This window comes from Manacus candei, unplaced genomic scaffold (genome assembly GCF_025592945.1).
Source record: "Manacus candei isolate 608988 ecotype Guabito, Panama unplaced genomic scaffold, ASM2559294v1 h1tg000057l, whole genome shotgun sequence".
NCBI classification, from domain to species: Eukaryota; Metazoa; Chordata; class Aves; order Passeriformes; family Pipridae; genus Manacus; species Manacus candei.
The window spans coordinates 14,624,165-14,641,208 of record NW_026138105.1 but is presented as its reverse complement, the minus strand read 5'-3'; the positions used below and the strand labels follow the sequence as shown (position 1 = coordinate 14,641,208).

The window sequence follows — 17,044 nt, the reverse complement described above, 5'->3', positions numbered from 1 at the left end:
GACACTGCTGCACCAGGGTCAGGACAGCTGCCGAGCAGGAGGGGAGTACTGGCACAGCAGAGTTATGGAAAAGTGGGGCCAACGAGATGAAGGGGAAAAAAAAAAGAAAAAGTAGCAGCTTTTCATTTAAAAAATTATCCCACGAACTGTTGTCACATTGGAGCGAGTCTGTGTGATATAAGTTAATCCTGTCCTTCATGGGGGGGGGGAAGGAAGACACACATGGCAGTGTGGCTAATGCTGCCTCCCCTCCACCTTCTCTTCCAAGTGCCCGACCTGTTCTGCCAGCTCGGAGACCTTGGCTTGGCAGTCCAGCAGGTTGTCCTTCAGTCCTGTTATTTCCTGAGAGTGGGCAGCCAGTGTCCCATTCATGTGGTCCATGTAGTCCCACAGACTGCCCGTGTGTTTCTCCAGTTCCCTCCTGATGTCGTCCAGGCTCCCTGTGAGGACACCCAGCCTGCCACAGGCTCTCTCCACCCGGGCCACCCGCTCGTCGAAGTGAGAGATCTCCTGCTGCAGGTCGTGGGCCACGTTCTTGCAGGAGCTCAGGTCACTGACAATCCTGGCTTTGAGTCGCTCCAGGTCTCCCTTGAGGTTCAGGACACGGCGGTTGCTGAAGAAGAGCTGGGAGCCCTGGTCGTTGACTTTCTCCTGGATGGAGTGCACCTCATCCTCGATCTTCCGCTCGTGCTCGTCCAGCGAGGAGTTGACATGTGTCACAGTATCTGAGTACTGGGAGACAGAGTCCTTGAGCCCGGTCAGAGACTTGCTCACAGTGTTCAGGTTGATCTTTAGCAAGGTGATCTCCCCTTGCAAAGCCCCCGACGCTTCCTCCTCGATTCGCCGCTGGATCTCCAGGATGGTGGCGTTCAGCTTGCGCAGGAGGTCGTAGTTGCTGTCCATCCGCAGGAGCAGGTCCTGGTTCTTGCTCTGGCAGTCTTCGATCTCCGTCCGGAAGGTCTCCACATCTTTGGAGGCAGAGGTGCAGCCCAGGGAACAAGTGCTCTCCAGCGTGACAAGGCGATTCTGGAGCACCTCCAGTGTCTCGTCTGTCCGTTTCCTCATGCTGGCGAGCTCGCCCTCCAGCACAGGCACCACTGCTCCGTCCATTCCCATGGGAGAACTGACATTGTTCAGCTCCCCCACGATGGTCATGAACCTGTCCTCCAGGGTCTGCATTTTGTCCTCAAAGGCAGTCCTCATGCCATCCACCTCTGCCACCACTGTGCCTCTCATGCTGTCCTCTATCCCAGAGCAGCAGCTCCCCGTTTCCCTCTCTGTAGCATTGAGCCTGGCTTCCAGGTCCTCAAAGCGCCCTTCAAAGAGGTTCCCTAGGGTGACAGTGGAGATTTCTCCATCCAGCCGTGAGTGCAAGTTCTTCTGGGACTCGGAGATGCTGTGAAGGCCTTTCTCAAGGATGTTCATGCGATCAGTGAGGTAGTCCAGGTTGCTGCAGCAGCTTTCCACCACGGTCAGCCCTTGGATCTGGGTCTCCAGCTGGGAGATCTCTTTCTTGATCTCCAGCTCCTTCCCATCCAGCGTCTGCTGCAGCCGCAGGTTGGCAGCTTTCTCCTCCTCGCACTGCTGCCGCACCTCTTGGATCCGGAAGTCGCACGTGGTCTGGATCTTCCCCAGCTTCTTCTCGAAGCCGTCGAGCAGCTCCCCGCGCAGCGTGCTCAGCCTCGTGTCCACGTACTCCTCCAGCAGGTCGATGGAGGTGAGGGGCGAGGGCCGGGCAGCCTCCAGCAGGTGCTTGATGTGCCCGTCGTGGTCCAGGACCATGCCCCGGACCTCGTGCAGCAGATCTGCCTTGGTTTTCAGCACGTCGCTCACCTCGGTCACTTTGGTCAGGATCTCCCCCACGGGAGGGTACGTGGCGATGTCGGCTTTGTCCGCCACGTCCACCAGCCCGTCGGGAATGATGCCGAAGCCGACTGTGGAGTCAGGCGTGCCCGGGCTGTTCATCAGGGAGCCGATCATCTTGGTGGTGTCCTCCTGGATGGCCAGGCGCAGGCGGTCCCCCAGCCCGCTCACCATGGTGTGCAGGCTGTCGTAGGACTGGGAGAGGCGCCTCACCTCCTCCTCCAGCCGATCCAGGCGGTCCCCAAAGAGGCCCGGCAGCTTCCTGCCTGCAGGGGAAAGAAACAGAGAGGGCACAGTCAGGACCAGTGCTCCTTTAACTCCCCTCCTTGGCTATCTTCCTCTTATTGCCATTTCAGCAAAATCTCAGCCCACCCACCCTCGCCATGTCTCCTTAAGCTGATCAGGAAACTCTCTTTCCTCTTGGGATCCAGCCCTCTGCTCTCAAGTTAAACAGCAGGTGATGAGAATAGCCCAGGGGAGCTTTGTCTTGAGACACCCTCTATCAACCCCAAAATTAATAGAAAAATGCTCTAAAGCAATGAGGAAAGGCAATTTTGCAGCTGCACGTTTTGAAGGAGACAAGATTAAAAAAGCAAGTGGTCCTCAAAGGAATCAAATCTCAGATCTCTGATCAGAAAGCACATCACTCACTGATTTTTTGCCAAATTCATGCCCTGTGCTGGAACAGAAAGACCCAGGACAGTTGAGTGTGTGCTGGTGGTGTGGTGGCCTATAGATGTGAGGCAGGAGTGAGATCTCACCATACTGATTCTTCTTTGGTCCTGGAAACAGGTCAGGGTGGCTTTTTGGATAGGGTGGAAGTCTGGGCATTGGAAACATATTTTGCCCAGGAGGCATTTTCGGGCTGGGGTGCTGGGGCAGCAGGCCAGGCTGGTCGGTGGGGCTGTCGTGGCACCCTTCTCCCATGAAGCCTGGGCAGCACCTCCAGGACAGCTCTGTCACTGTCTTGTATCCGATCTTGTATCTGGGTCTGAAGAACGTGCGGTACCTTTGCAGGAGAGGGGGGAGAGAGAGGACAGTTTAGAGAACAACCTCGACATCGAGCAGGAAAGCAGAGCGGGGTCCTGAGTCCTGTTGGGTGTGGGGGATCTGTGCACAGGGGAAAGCCTGGCTGAGACCCTTGTGCTGCATCTGCAGACCATGGCCCACCTCCTCCTCTTACTGCACCACAGCTCAGTGCAGCACTACAGTGGGGTTTTGCTGGAGTGTTTTTGACCTGGGACACCTGGTGTTAGTCAAGAACAGCAGCTGTAAGTGTATTGCTGCAGTCCCTGGCCCAGCTGGTGGCCACTCTGACTGATGCCATACTGTTTGGCAACCTTTGGCCCAGGAGACCACAAGGTGAAATGATGGAAGTGATTTCAAAACCCCTGCAAACTCAGATCATTTCCAAGAGGGAAGCAGACAGCTTGTGGAAGTGTTTTGCACTTTGAATTGACCTGCAGAATTTCCTAGTAATTGTGTCCTGAAGCCTCTGTGAGCATTGAAATACCTTTGGAAAGGTGTTTTCTCTATGTGTGGAGGACAACAATTTGCTGGGAAGCCTAAAGGGGCTTGGGCTGGCCTGGTGCTGGTCCCCAGGCCAATGCTCTGGGGTGTGCACAGAGGGATGGCTCCTTACACTGCCTCCTGCCCCAGCTGGGATGCCCTGGGAAGTTTCTCCATCACCAATTTGGACACTAAAACATCTATTCCCCCATAACTAGCACAGAAGGTGCGAGCCCACCTCCTTGCCCAGTGGGACACCAACACCCTCCCTCTCTGCTCTTGCTCTGCATGGGGTCCCATCAGCCCATCTGGAGGACTCAGCTGCTCCCTGCTCCTCCATGGCAATTTGCTGTGAGGTGACATGGATAGGACAGGACCCCCCAGCCCCTGTGTCTCCCCACCAGCCGAGCTGAGCCACACAGGGCTGAAGATGGCACATTTCTCACCCCCTCTTCGAACCTGCCTTTTCGAAATTTCCAATCTGAATTTAACCAGGGCCTGAAAACCCTGAAGTTTGCTGTTTTGCAACAACACACACAATCAGGCCCTTGTTCTTCTCCAGCACATCCAGCAGACGGTCTCAGAGGAGGCAGCAGCACAGAGGGGCTGCAGCAGCCACTCACAGCTATCCATTGCTCACACAGGGTGGATTCCCTGTCATCCATGGCCCTGCCTGAATCCTCAGTGTCCTGGCCCAGGCTGCAGCCTCTGGCAGTGCTGCTTCCACACAACTCCCAGTGCAATACAGCCAACTCCATACGAACTGCAGGGCAGGGGATAAAGGAAACCCAAATCCTCTGGTCTTTGATTCACTTCAAGATTTCTCAACATGAATTTCCCAAAGGCACGGGACAGATTCAAAACAAGCTCCTCTTCTTGGTATTCCTTTTCACAGTTGCTGCTGAGTTTCTACAGTCTTTCCTTGTCTTGTGGTGTGTGGAAACCTGCCTGGATGTGCCCCAGGAGACTGCTGCTCCCAGCCACTGTCAGGGGGTGAAGCGAGGAGGAGGATGGCATCCAGAAGGCAGGGCAGCTTCTCTGTGTCATGCCAGACTCTGCAGAGGAGCTCAGAGAGCTCCAAACCCTCCAAACCTTTCTCCCCCTGTTCCAAGCAGCAGCAAGGGGAAGTGCTATTTGCAGCTGCACAAACATTAGCTGATGGCCCCAGCACGTGGAAAAACCATGTTTCCCTCTGGTCTATGGATGCAGCATCTGAGGCTGTGCAGAAAGTCGTGATGGAAAGAACAAGTCAGCAAGTGGGTCCAACTGCCCATCTCTGCTGGCAGAGGCTCCATGCAGAGCCTGTGGCACCACTGGCACATGGAGAGTCCCAGCTGGCTGCCACAGGAGGGGTACCAGGCTCCAACAAAAGCCCCTCTCATCCCGGTTTTCCTTCATGCTCAGCTCTGCTCCACTCCTCGGGCCTGGGGAGGATGCAGGAGATCAGCATTTCCACACGGAGCAGCATCCCCAGCCAGGGCTGCCAAGGGTGGCGAAGCACAAAGCCCAGGTGTCCACACTGCTCCAGCAGCAGCTCTGGCATTTGCACAGTGGAGTGTTTCCCTCCAGCACTGACAAGGTGGCAGAGAGTTCTGCAAATATTTTCCTAGGGCAGGAAGCACTGAGCCATCCCCAGCCAGGGGCTCTGTTCCCTCCTCCTCTCACTCAGGTTCTCAGTGAGCTGCCATCACTCTGCCGAATTGCAGGTCTGTGACAAAATGCTTCCCTGCACACGTGCACAGGCACCTCCCCACCTCCCACGAATTCCTGATTTATTTCTGAATCGTAGAATCATAGAATATCCTAAGTTGGAAGGGACCCACAAGGATCATCGTTTCAACTCCTGCACAGGACACCTCCAAAAATCACACCACGTGCCTGAGAGCATTGTCCAAACACTTCTTGAACTCTGGCAGGCTTGGTGCTGTGACCACTTCCCTGGGGAGCCTGTTCCAGGGCCCAATCACCCTCTAGATGAAAACCTTTTCCTAATATCTGACCTAAACCTCCCCTGACACATCTAAGGAGGGATGGATCCTATCCTGCCTCCTCCCAGCACCACTGCTCTGCCATTGACTGCCTTGTCCAGGAAAAGCCTTTCAGCCCGTTTCACTACCCTGTGGAAAGTGGTGTTTTATGGTCAGAAAGGTGGCACAGGAGCCTCAGGAGCTGACAGTGGGGGGGAAGGGAGCTGTGCCCAGTGCCCCCCGTACTCACAGCACTTTCCCTGGGCACTTGGGTCCCCAGCTGCACTTGTGGTACTCGGCCTTGACGTAGCTCTCGGCCCCGTCCTGCAGCGTGCACGTCACGTTGCGCTGCACCACGTAGGCACAGTAGCTCCTGGGGGGAAGCACAGCGAGACACTGTCACCCCCTGCCCGGCACAGTGGCACCCCAGCTCTCCCCCCCAGTCCCCAGGCAGGTCTGGCACTGCTGGCGAGGTTCAGGCGGCAGGAGCTGGAGGGACCCCCCTGCTTGGGGGGGGCATCACCACCACGCTGCAGGAGCATGGTTGCTGTCACAGCCACACTGTCATCAGTGCTCGTGGTGTCACCAGAGCTGGGCATAGATGGTCTGGGTGGTGAGACAGCCTGGGACGACAAGCAGAACCCCACCAGCAGCAGCAGTTATGGGAATAGCATCCCAGAAATAGCTCCAGCAGTGCCTGGCAGGGGTTGTCTGTCCTGCTGCAGCTCCTGGAGTGCTGCCAGGGCAGGGACCAACTGAAAAGCAGCTCAAAAGTACCCGCAGGCAGTGGGTTCTGTTGCAGGTGTGATGCTACAGTCAGCAGAGAGGAGATGCAGACTGGCCACTGCAGGGCTGCAGCATCATGGGTCCCTCCACCATGGAGGCAGGGACACGGACCAGATCCGTGATGGATCAGGCTGGAAACCTCTTCAGACCTCTAGAACAGTTGGTACAAGGAGTAGAGACTCCTCCCCCCTGCCGTGGTGCCCACAGTGGGGTGCCACAGGTACCAGTCAGCTCCAGCATAGGATCTCTCCTGAGCCAAGCAGTAAATCCATGAGTTTAGGATAAGCTGGGTGGGAGGAAGGCTGCACGGGAAGGATGTGGGAGAACTGGTGGGACAGATGGAGGCCAAGGCTGTTCCAGCTGAAGGCAGGGCTGCTGGTAGGAGCAGATGGACTTGGTCCATGGGGACAGAGACAGCAGGGATGTGGGGTGAGGCAGGGATTAAGGACAGGGGGACGTGGCAGACGGCAGAGCGGGAGGAGAGGAGGGCACGGGCACTGAGTGTGGGGCAGGGCTGAGGGGCAGGGTCAGTGGGATGGAGCAGATGGGGCAGCGTGAGCTGCAGCTGCAGGAGGTGCTCAGTGAGGCGGCAGGACGTGGCTCTGTGTGAGCTGGGGGGCTTGGTATGGATGGGCAGGGGGTGTACTTTGTCTTCACCTGTTTGCCATCACTGCTTGTCCCTCCTTCACTGATCTGTCCCCACTCAGGGTGAGCCAGAGGCCTGCTGCTCTGTCCCCTGAGTGTGACAGGGGGGTGGGGAGCACGCACACACACACTTGGGCACACGCACTCCCTCACACTGGAGACACCACAGTCCTTCTCCCCAAACCCTTGTGCTCCAACCTGATTGTCCCAGTCCCTTCCCTCACCTCCACCTGCCAGAGGTCTCAACATCATCTGGACCATCATTATGACAAGCCCACGAGAGCTGGGCTGAGACCCTGCAGCTCATTTCTGTGCTCAGCCCCGAGGCTGCTCTCCACAGGCCATGTGATGGGGATGCCAGGGGACTGAGACTGCATCCACCCTGTGGCCAGGCAGCCCAGAGTCACAGGAACCCCAGCTCACACAGGGGGAGCTGCGTCCCAGTGCCCCCTGAGCAGGTTCCTCCATCTCCAACAGCCTGCATGGAGCAGGAGCTCCCTCTGTGAAGCAGCAAGGTGTGAGCAGGCTCATCCTCCCTCCAGCACCCTGGCTCTGATTCTGCTCCCTCTCAGCAGGGATGCCCTGATCCCACATGCCCAGCACATCCCCCTTGTTCCCCCAAGAGCAGCACCAGCACAGCTATCCCAGCCTGCCCGGACCTGAGAGGCTGCCAGAGCGTGAGCAGGGACCTGTGCTGCTCCCCACTCCTCTAGAAGTGAGTCATTCATGCACGCACAGGGCCACAGGAGAGCCAAGGCCAGCCACTTCTCTTAGCTGGAGGGAAGGGAGATCATGTGTGCATGTTCATGTGGAAATTTAGGATCACAGTCTATCCATGAATCCAGGACCTGCTTACAAACACACTGCCAGCTGTCTCTAAGTCACCTCGTAGCCAAAGCAGGCAGATCTACCACTCACTACTAATAAAGAGTGCCCACCTCCAACTTCTTGGGTTAGTGTGGTTCTGGCTCACTCTCCCTCTCAGAACCCCGTTCCCCTCTCACACACCTGTGGCAAGCAGTTTTATAGCTCCAGCCTGATGTTTTTAGAGTGAGCAGCTGGAAAATGTTACGGGTTTTTGAAAGCTCTCACTGGCACTGCCAGTATTGTTTGTCTGGAGTGTTACTTTATTCATTTCAGCTTGTTCCTAACACCACATCCTCCCCTTTTCAAAGGAGCCCGGCAGAAACCACTCTTAGCAAACAAGCAGAGAGGGAAGAGACACCCCCTCCCCGCCCCCAATGTAACAGCTTTTCTGCAATTGAATGGAAAAAGTCTATAGTATGTGTAAAGTCCACATTCCTCACTGCCTGAGCTTTCCAGGTTTCTTGAAAACATATTTAAACTTTAGTATGCATGTGTTTTACAAGCAAATGGGCAAATTCCCTCCAAACCAACATGTGTTTTCACACGTCTCTCTGTGCACTACCACCCTTCCCTCCCGCACATCACCCCCCCGCGCCCATGTCACGCAGAACAGGTACATGCACCTACCCCAAAACCGCACACGGACATCCCCATCCCCACCTCCCCCAGCCCCGTCCCACACGGGACCTCAGCATGCACGTCCCCACCGCACGCAGCCCGCTCCCTCTTGGAAACAGAGCTCCCGGACCCTCCTCTAGGCGGAGGGGGCACCGAGGCACACGGACACCGCTGCCCTGCCGCCAGCCCCTGCTCAGCACCCGGCACATGGTGTGCGGCAAGGGATGCCCGCGGCTGGTACCCAGGGACCCCCGCCCAGCCAGGGCTGCCCGCTGGCGAGCCCTGGGAGATGGTACCCGGGGGTTGGGTGCCCACCATGGGGTGCCCGCGGCAGCCCGTCCCCGGGGATGCTGTGCCCGCAGAGCCCAGACGCGTGGCCGGTCCCCGGTGGCCGCGGTCTGTGCCCGGTAAGGGATGCCCGAGGGAGACCCGGGCCGGCGGCTCCCGGTGCCCGCCGGATGGTTGCGCTACCGCGGCTGGGGGGTCGCGCAGGGAGTCGCTTACTTGTGCTTGCCCACGGGCTTGCCGGGGCCGAGCTGCGGGCTGGAGCCGGCCGTGTAGAGGCTGTACCTGCCGCCGTAGGGCAGGGGGGCGGCGGGGGGGTAGAAGGAGCCCTTGGCGTCGGCGAGGGCCAGCAGCGTCCCCAGGGAGAGGCAGGCGAGCAGCGCTCCGCGGCGGCGCAGCGCCCGCGCCCGCCGCATGGTCCCGGCCCGGCGGCGGAGCGGGATGGGATGGGACGGGACGGGATGAGGTGGGACGGGACGGTCGCGATCCCCGTCGGAACGGCGCTGAGGAGGGGACTGGAGGGCCTCTCGCTGCGCCCTACCTGTCCCTGTCCCTGTCCCTGTCCCTGTCCCTGTCCCTGTCCCTGTCCCTGTCCCTGTCCCTGCCCGGCGGCACACGCCGCTCCGCCGCCCGCCCGTCCCCTTTTGTACGGCGGCGGTGGGGGCGGTCCGCGCTCCTCCTCCCGCCCTCTCACAGCCGCCGACCCCGGCCCCGCGGGCGGGGAGACAAAGCGAAGCCCCCCGACCCCCCTTTCCCCCCGTCCAGCCCCCACCAGCGGTGCTGCAGCCCCCGGAGCAGAGCGGGCGGAGCGCTGCCGACCCCCGCGGGGGCTGGAAGGGGCTCGCATCCCCTCCCGGCCCCCTCCCCGCCCCTTCTCCCGCTGCCCACCCCCCCAAGCGCACCGGGCGTTTGTCCCCTCGGGGTAGCAGGTGCAGCGGGGTCCGGAGCCCCCTGGATCCTGGTCCTCCCCTAGTCCGCAGCCCTGTTCGGCTTCATCCCAGAGCGCGGGCGAGAGAAAGGATGGAGGGACCTCAACGCCGCCCGTCGAGGCGATCTGTGGTGCTGGAGACTGGCAGTTGTCAATTATTTGTGGCACCAGCCTGGTGCATCCAGCATCACACAGCGAACCCAGCACCGCGGTTCTGCAGGAGGGAGAAGAGGCAGGCGGTGCTGTTTTGGAGCCCTCCCCAGTAGATTCTGGCTTTGGATCCAGGTTGCAGGAGAGAAGGGGGATTCCCTTGTCTTTCCTTACAGATCCTTGGATCTCCCACAGCCAAGCTCATTTCCTCCTATGTAGCTCTGGGAGGCAGTTTTGTGTCTCCTTCTCCTCCTGCACTGCAGACATCCCTGCTAACCCACCCCCCGATGCCCCCACCCACAGGTGACCTACCACAGAGGGTGCTGAGCACCACGACAGCATTCCCTGGGCTCTGCACCGCTGACCACAACGGGAGCCTTTGCTGTTGGGCAAGGGGGAAAAGGGCCCCACCTGGGGCACTGGGCATTTTGGGAGGGGGTAACATCCCTAGTGCTACCCAGTGGAGGTTGTCTTGAAGCCCTGCAGCGCTGAGGCCATGCCAGGGAGCAGGAGATTTTGTCGTATAGGCAGAGACTGAGCTGAGCATCCCGCTGTCCCAGGGACACCCTCGGCATCTCACCAAGACCTCACCAGGGGTTTGATGAACTCTTGTCCTGGCTGGCAGGGATCAGCCCCAAGCTAGGGAAGCATCACAACAAGCAGTGCCATGCTTCTCTGAAACTCTTGGAGGAAAACAAGAAATGGCTGAGAAAGGGTGGCTGGGTGGAATCCGAAATGAAGGAATGAAACCTGCTGTTGGGGGAAGGAGGCATCAAGGCTTGGGCTGACACTGAGACAGAGATGATAAGATAGTGAGACAAATGGCCTTTTTCAGTTAAAAGGAGCCTTTGGCTCAGTCTGAGGTGAGTACAGAAATATTATCAGGAGAAGAAAAATCCACCAGAGAGCCGTGCTGGGGGAGGAAGGCTGGACAGACCAAGTGGAAAACCAAGAGGAAGCCTGAGCAATGAAGCAGTGCATCCTCTTGGTTCAAGCTGCTGCAGGGTGTTGCTGAGCCGCCGTGTGCCTGTCAGGCTGCACCTCAGAGGTGCTGAGGGGTGGTTTGTACGTGGTACATTTGGCAGCACATGAAGCAACTCTCATCCAGCTGGTGCATTGAATTGTTCCACTCCACTGGGATGCTGCAGGAGGGACGGTCCATAAGCAACTCCCCAAAAACAAACAAAAGCTGACCGAACCTGCCTGGTTTAGCACTGGATGCCAAAGTGGAGAATGAACCCGGAGCACAGCCTTAATTTTTTTCCCCTGTGCGCAGGGAGTGAGAGCCAGTTCTAATAACAGCAAGCTGCACGTGTGTGTCTGAGGCCTCTGCAAAAAAACATCTGGTGTTGCACAGTTTCAGAAAGAGCCCTTGGCCCTGGTCTTTGGGCCTGTGCTGTGCTGGACGGGCAGGACAGGGCAGAGCTAAGGGTACTCTCACTAGCCTGGCTGTGAAAGGGAAGGCAGTGGGAGCTGCTGCACTTGGGGGTGTGTGTGTGTCTGTCTGTCTGTCTCTGCTGTCCAACCCCATGTTTGAAGCACCAGATCACTTTCTGCCAGATTTCAGAGCGAGGCAGGATCCTCAGAGAGACTAAATCCCATTTTGTTGTTCTATTGTCTAATTGTTTATGAAAAAAGACATCTGAGTAGACAAGAGAGTGCCAAACTTAGGTCCCAACTGAGGAAATGGATTCATCATCGACTCTTTTATAAGACATCAAAGGATCCACTCAGGAGAGAACCATTATGAGTGCTCCAAACCACGGGAAAAACTCTCATGTGCCTTATTAGCCATGAGCTAATCCAACCATGAGACACAGAGATGCAGGGAAGTGGGACTGGTAAAGTTGCACTTCTCAGGGAGCAGCTCAGGTTGGACTCTTTGATGCTCAGCTGTGCTGCTGCCCATCCCAACCACAGTGTGAGCCCTGGCTGGGCACAGGAGGGTGCCCGTGAGGATCCTGGCACAGCATCCTGGCTTTGGAGAGGTGTTCATGGGGACAGGAAACAGGAGACCTTTCCTAGCAGGGAAAGGTCCAACATGGGCATATCCTTGTGTTGACAGAGAAGATGCCAAGCCCCATCTCCCAGAGCTACAAAGCACATGCTGAGCACTGAGCTCCCCAGCAGAATGGCAGGGCTTTGCCACACTGACCTGCTGCCAAAAGGCTCTGCAGACCTGCTCACTGGTCAGGAAGCACCAAACCTTGGTGTTTCCCAGAGGGAAGGTCTGTTTTCCCTTCTGGCCTTGGCTGGAGAGCGAGGGGGATCAGATCAGAGCTGCTGCTGATGATCAGATCTGGACGCTGGGCAAACCCGAGACCCTGCTCACAGGGGTGCCTGGCCTGGAGGGCTCAGTGCATCAGTGCCCCTGTGTGAGCACCCCCTGCATGTGCCTAGGGAGCTTCTTTCTCCACCTGGACTGCCAGGAGCTGATTATTTTGGTTACAGCTCTCACCCCTGCACAGCTATGCTCCAGACCAGTTCAGGAATGAACAGTAAGTTTTTCCAAACTAAGGATCCAACAGAAGACGTTGTGCAGGATGCAGGAGGTACCCAGAAATAGGAGGTCAGCCAGAGGAGATGAGAGCAAGAGCAGAGGCGCTGTGAGCAGCTATTCCCCTGCTCTGTCTCCCGGGGAGGGCTGGGTGAGCCACCACAAGGCTAATTTCACAAGTGGATGACACCAAACAGTGACCTGTTCTGCTTCCCATGCTTTTTAATTAACACTTGCATGGCCTCATCAGCTGGATAATTGCCTCCCTTCATGGGTCAGCAGCCTCTGACCTCCCCTTCCCACCTGGGTACGATGTTTGGTGCCTGCACAGGGTGCAGGGGGTGTACACTCCTGTACCACCAAACCCTCCCTCGGGCAGCACAGGGACAGCAAAAGTGATAGGACACTCTAGGAACTCTGCAACTCAGCTTGGTCTTGGCCAGGACCAGCCTTGTCCATCCTAATCCGAAGCTTTAAACAGGTATCCCTGGGGAAAGGCCCCTGCCATGCTGGGCAATAAGAGGGCAGTTTCCCCTCTCTATTGGCATGGGGTAGGAGCAGATTGCAGCAAGGGAAATTTAAGTTGAATATTAATAATAAAACAATATCTGCTAGTAAAATGAATATAGCCCTGGAGGAGACTGTATTGAGCCATCTGGAGATTTTAAAGGAAAGGTTAGATTAAAAAAAAAACCTGTCAGGACCAATTTGGGGTAGGGAAATGCATTGGATGACTTCCCAAGAGCTCTCCCAGCCTGAGTTTTTCCGAATACAAATTCATTTCCCAAAGTGGCAAGGCAAGAGAGCAGCTCAATTTAGAGCCAGAGTTTCTCCCTAATGATTCCCACTGGATCAAAGGCATTCCTTGAACTGGCACTCCCAGAGGCCTCTTCCCTTGGCAGCGGGTCTGTGTCTGTGTCTGTGTCTGTGTGAGAGAGGGAGCCTTCTGGAAAGCCCAGCTTTCCCAGGTGCATGTCCAACAGGACCCACCCAGGGCTTGTTCTCCCATGTCAGAATCCATGGGAAGATCCCACAGCAATCCCACGCTGCTTCCCCAGCCCCGGGGAGGAACGGGGACATTGCCTTGCCCAAACTGGCAGGAAAGATGCGTGTCCCAAATGCCATAGCAGTGTGGGGGGACACCAGTCCAAGGACAGCAGTGATCCCAGTGGGGCCAGGAGCTCTCCAGGTGTTTCGATTCCCAGATAAAACTGAGCTCAAGGAAGTCCACCATGGTCATGGCTTGGCTGCAGAACTGGAAGCTCTTTTTGGCTCCCAGCCAATGCTTCTACCCCATCACAGCTCCTTGCTGGGCGTGGATCATTGGCCTCCATGGGGATGCAGGTGTGCAGGCAGGAGGCATCCCTGGTCCATCAGAAACCCAGGGAAGGTCACAACATCTGCCTTGTGTGGAGGTTGCTGAGGTTTTGTTCTGAGCCAGTCCCTGGCCCGCTCCCAAGGGCTGTGATTGCAGTGTGTGTCCCCCCGAGCTGTGGGGTGGGGGGCAGCTGGGTCTGCCCAGGCTGAGGAGGGAGCTGCAGGGGGGGCTGAGAACAGGGTCCCTTTCTTCGTGGGAAAGTGCAGTGCCTTGCAGTGGTCAGACAGCCTTATCTCTGGCTCCGAGAGCCACACGCTGATCATTTGTCAAGATTAGCGCGTGCGGTGGAAGGGATGGAGCTGTTCCAAATCCACGCTCCCACCCCTGCCCTGGGCTCACGGCCATTCATAAAAATGCCAGAGCGGCAGCGGCAGCACACACTGGGGCTGCGGTCTGGGGACGACTAGGAGGGGTCACCCACAGGTTATACAAGCTCTGAGCGGGGGGAAGAATACACAGGTTGCTTTATTTATATATCCATTAGTGTCTTTCCTCCAGGAAAGGGTGCAGGGAGGCTGGCAGGGGAGATTTAGCAAGGGCAAGGTGCAGGCAGGAGGTGATGTGCTTAAAAAAACCTTTTCCAACCATGCCAGGACCCCTGGGATGAGAGCATTAACAGGCAACAGCCATGGAGATGGAGCAGGAGCAGTCCCAGCTGGATTCAGCAGCGCACAAGTCCGGGTGAAGAGGATGCAGACTGAGGAAAGGAGGAGGTGCCACCCTCCCAGTAAACTCCAGCATAATGATGGTGAGGCACTGGGCACATGTGGGGAGGTGGGCTGGCCCTGTAAGCCCCAGGGAGGAGCAGCCCTGACCTCAGCTGGTTCCCATCAGATGGCTCAGCTGAGCAGGAGCCTGGGGCTAGAGAGGTTGGAGTAAGTAGTGTTTGGGGGAATTCTGTAGTTGGGGTGGGAGAGAAAAGACTACTCTGTGGGTAGAGAGCAGATCTGTGTGAGAGATCTGGAGGGAACAGAGGGATCTCTGTGGCAAGGAAAAAATTCAACAGCTTCTACTTACCTGTGAGGGTATCCCTGAAGCCAAAGGAAGCCGGTAGGAGAGGAAAATGCCTTCTAAGTGAGGGCTTGAGGCTGTGCCAGGGGCAGGGCTGAAGCCATGTCCTGTGAGGGAAGGTACTGGTCCCTTCCAACCCAAGACAACTGGTATGTTTGACCACTTCTCCAGGGCTCAGCCAGGTCCTTTGCAGAGCTGTGTCTTTGGATATTAGGAAGATCCACGTTCCCTGGCTGTATATCCAGCTGAGTCACCTTCTGCCTTTCCTGGGAACAGGGGTATGGCAGCAACCCAGCGATTTAGCCACAAAACCTCTGCTCAGTGACCTCACTGCTGCACACAGCGGAAGAAAAACACCACAGGAGTGGAAAGAAAATACTTTTCCTTTGGAATATGGGGAATATTGAAGGGCATTAATACAAACAGACTTCTTAGGTGATTTTTTTTCTTTTGAAGTCACCCAGCACAAGTGAGCTAGTTGTAACCTTTGAGCTTTTCTTTGTGCCCTGTCTTCAACCCTCCTGTCAAAGAAGTTTTCCTGGGTTGAAGTGCTGGGATGCTCAGGAGGGCTGGGTGACCATGGGTACATGGTTCCTGCAGGCAAGGGGTGGACACTCCAGGTCTGGAGGGACATGAGAGGCAGCTGTGGGTACAGGTTTCCCTGTGGTGAGCCCAGGGGGTGATGGCCCAGTGCAGAGGCTGCTGCAGGGCTCTGCACTTTAGGGGCAAGAGTCACGTGGAACTTTCTTGACTGCTTCAATCACCTGCTTGGGTGAGGGTTGTCTCAGTGGCAAATGTGTGTTTGTGGGGTGGATGATGGAAAGCAGCCCTACAGGCCCAACTGGGACAAGTTATCCTGCACACTTATGTTGTGCCTATTTTTGCCTAGCCAAGGACATTTTGCCAGGAGATGGGGTGCTGGGACAGCAGGAAGTTTTCCCACACCTCAGGCCTGTTTTTCTCTGGTTGTGGTCAAGACCTGCTTGTTCCAAGCCATGGGCAGCCCAGCTCCCACATGTCCCCAAGCACTGGGTGACTCTGGATATACCAAATGTGGGAACAGCTGGGCTGAAACCCTGCCATCACCCACGTCTCTTGAGGCAAGGGGATGAGGGGCAGTTATTTTTGGGTTCAAAGAGGTGCCCTTCATGCCCTCCAGCAGCCAGCTCTGCCCCATCCTCTGAGGTGACCCCGCAGGCACGATGAGAACAGCCATAAATAATGGGTGGTTATTTATGCACAGAGAAGAAAGTGTAACTAATACCAACTTGGGCTCCTTCCAGACCTGCTTGGATCTGGGACCTCATGGCTGCTATTTGGCTTCACCCACTTCCCTTTGCAAGCAGCTGTTCCTGCAGGCCCTGCATCTGTGTTTGGCCTTCAGCAGTGTTTGCTAATCCTCTTTCTCACTGTACAGCAACGTGCACTTGCCAAGGTCCCACTGACCCATCACCAATGCAAAAAAAAATAAAAAGAGAGGAGGGGGAGGAGAACTTGATATCTTCTGCAAGTGAAATGGCTTGGGTTCAGTCTTGGAGAATTTCCCGAACTCTCAAGGAATTTCCTGATCTTAGGAATCTGCCAAAACTTGGGATCTGCGTTGGTCGGACTGTGCATATTTCCAGAGCACACGCTGCAGTGTTGTGGTTTGGGTTTCCACGCCTGCCTTTGCGAGGGCACCCTGCCTGAATGGGTCAGCAACACCAGAAAGGAAAGCCTCCCCCAACAGGCTGCAGGAATATGGAGGGATTTATTAACATCTTCCACCCCTTTATTTTGGGATCAATGGGAGTTTTGATCCTAAACTCCTGCCTTGCTTCCCCGTGCCAAACCCCAGCCCTTGCGAACATGGAAACTTGGGTGCAGTTATAATGCTTTGGGTTTGAGAAGTTGTAGTACTTTGGGTCTGCACATTGGCAGACCTGGAATTAAAGGATAACCTCAAACTGGCAGATATCCCATATCTTTACACCAAAACAGTGCCTTTGCAGCAGAAAGCAGCCTCTTTGCTTGTAGCCAGGGCTCAGCGTTCACGTGTTTATTGCACGTATTCCCAAAGCAAACAAGGTTCTGGGTGGGAAAAACGCAGCCCCTACCCTCGGAACATACTCAAATGAAATTCCTCAAGGTCTTTTTCCAAAAATTAATGCTGTCTGGATTGCGACCAGGTTGTTTTTAACCAGCTTTAATCTGTGAAATCAACACCGAGTCAGGAAATGCTTAGATTGACTCCGAATGAGGATTTGGCCAGAACTTTTCTCCTGTTGATGAGGGATAGTTGAAAAACAGCAAAACCTCCCAGAGGAGACTTGTCCTGACCTCCCCACTCAATCAGCACAGTCTGGAGGGGCTTTATCACCCCTTAATGCTTAGATTTTCCCCAGGAGCTCGACAGTCCCCTCGGGTCATGCATGATGCAGGAGGCTGGGACAGTTTTTCCTCTGGCTTCAGTGGACTTTGGACCAGTATTCCTGTGGGCCAGCAGTGCTATTTTGGGAGAAAAACCAGTCCTCCCAGGCAATGGGTCAGAGTTGAACCTT

General features: G+C 56.2%; 1 protein-coding gene across 1 annotated transcript; it reads right to left on the bottom strand.

Annotated features, from left to right (window-relative positions):
- Window positions 1-119: 119 nt before the first annotated feature.
- Window positions 120-8,956, bottom strand: EMILIN3 (elastin microfibril interfacer 3). Its single transcript, XM_051803012.1, has 4 exons — window positions 8,760-8,956; window positions 5,590-5,712; window positions 2,625-2,872; window positions 120-2,129 (listed from the first exon to the last, which is right to left on the bottom strand). Exons 1-4 carry the CDS (start codon window positions 8,954-8,956, stop codon window positions 235-237), a joined length of 2,463 nt encoding a protein of 820 aa, XP_051658972.1. The 3' UTR covers window positions 120-234.
- Window positions 8,957-17,044: the final 8,088 nt, after the last annotated feature.

Bases quoted from the DNA above. Each gene is read 5' to 3' on its own strand.
- EMILIN3 (XM_051803012.1), bottom strand. From the start codon at position 8,956: ATGCGGCGGGCGCGGGCGCTGCGCCGCCGCGGAGCGCTGCTCGCCTGC. The intron at 5,713-8,759 runs GTAAGCGACTCC...GCTTCCCCCCAG, and splicing joins AAGCCCGTGGGCAAGCACAA to GAGCTACTGTGCCTACGTGG. The intron at 2,873-5,589 runs GTGAGTACGGGG...TCTCCTGCAAAG, and splicing joins AAGTGCCCAGGGAAAGTGCT to GTACCGCACGTTCTTCAGAC.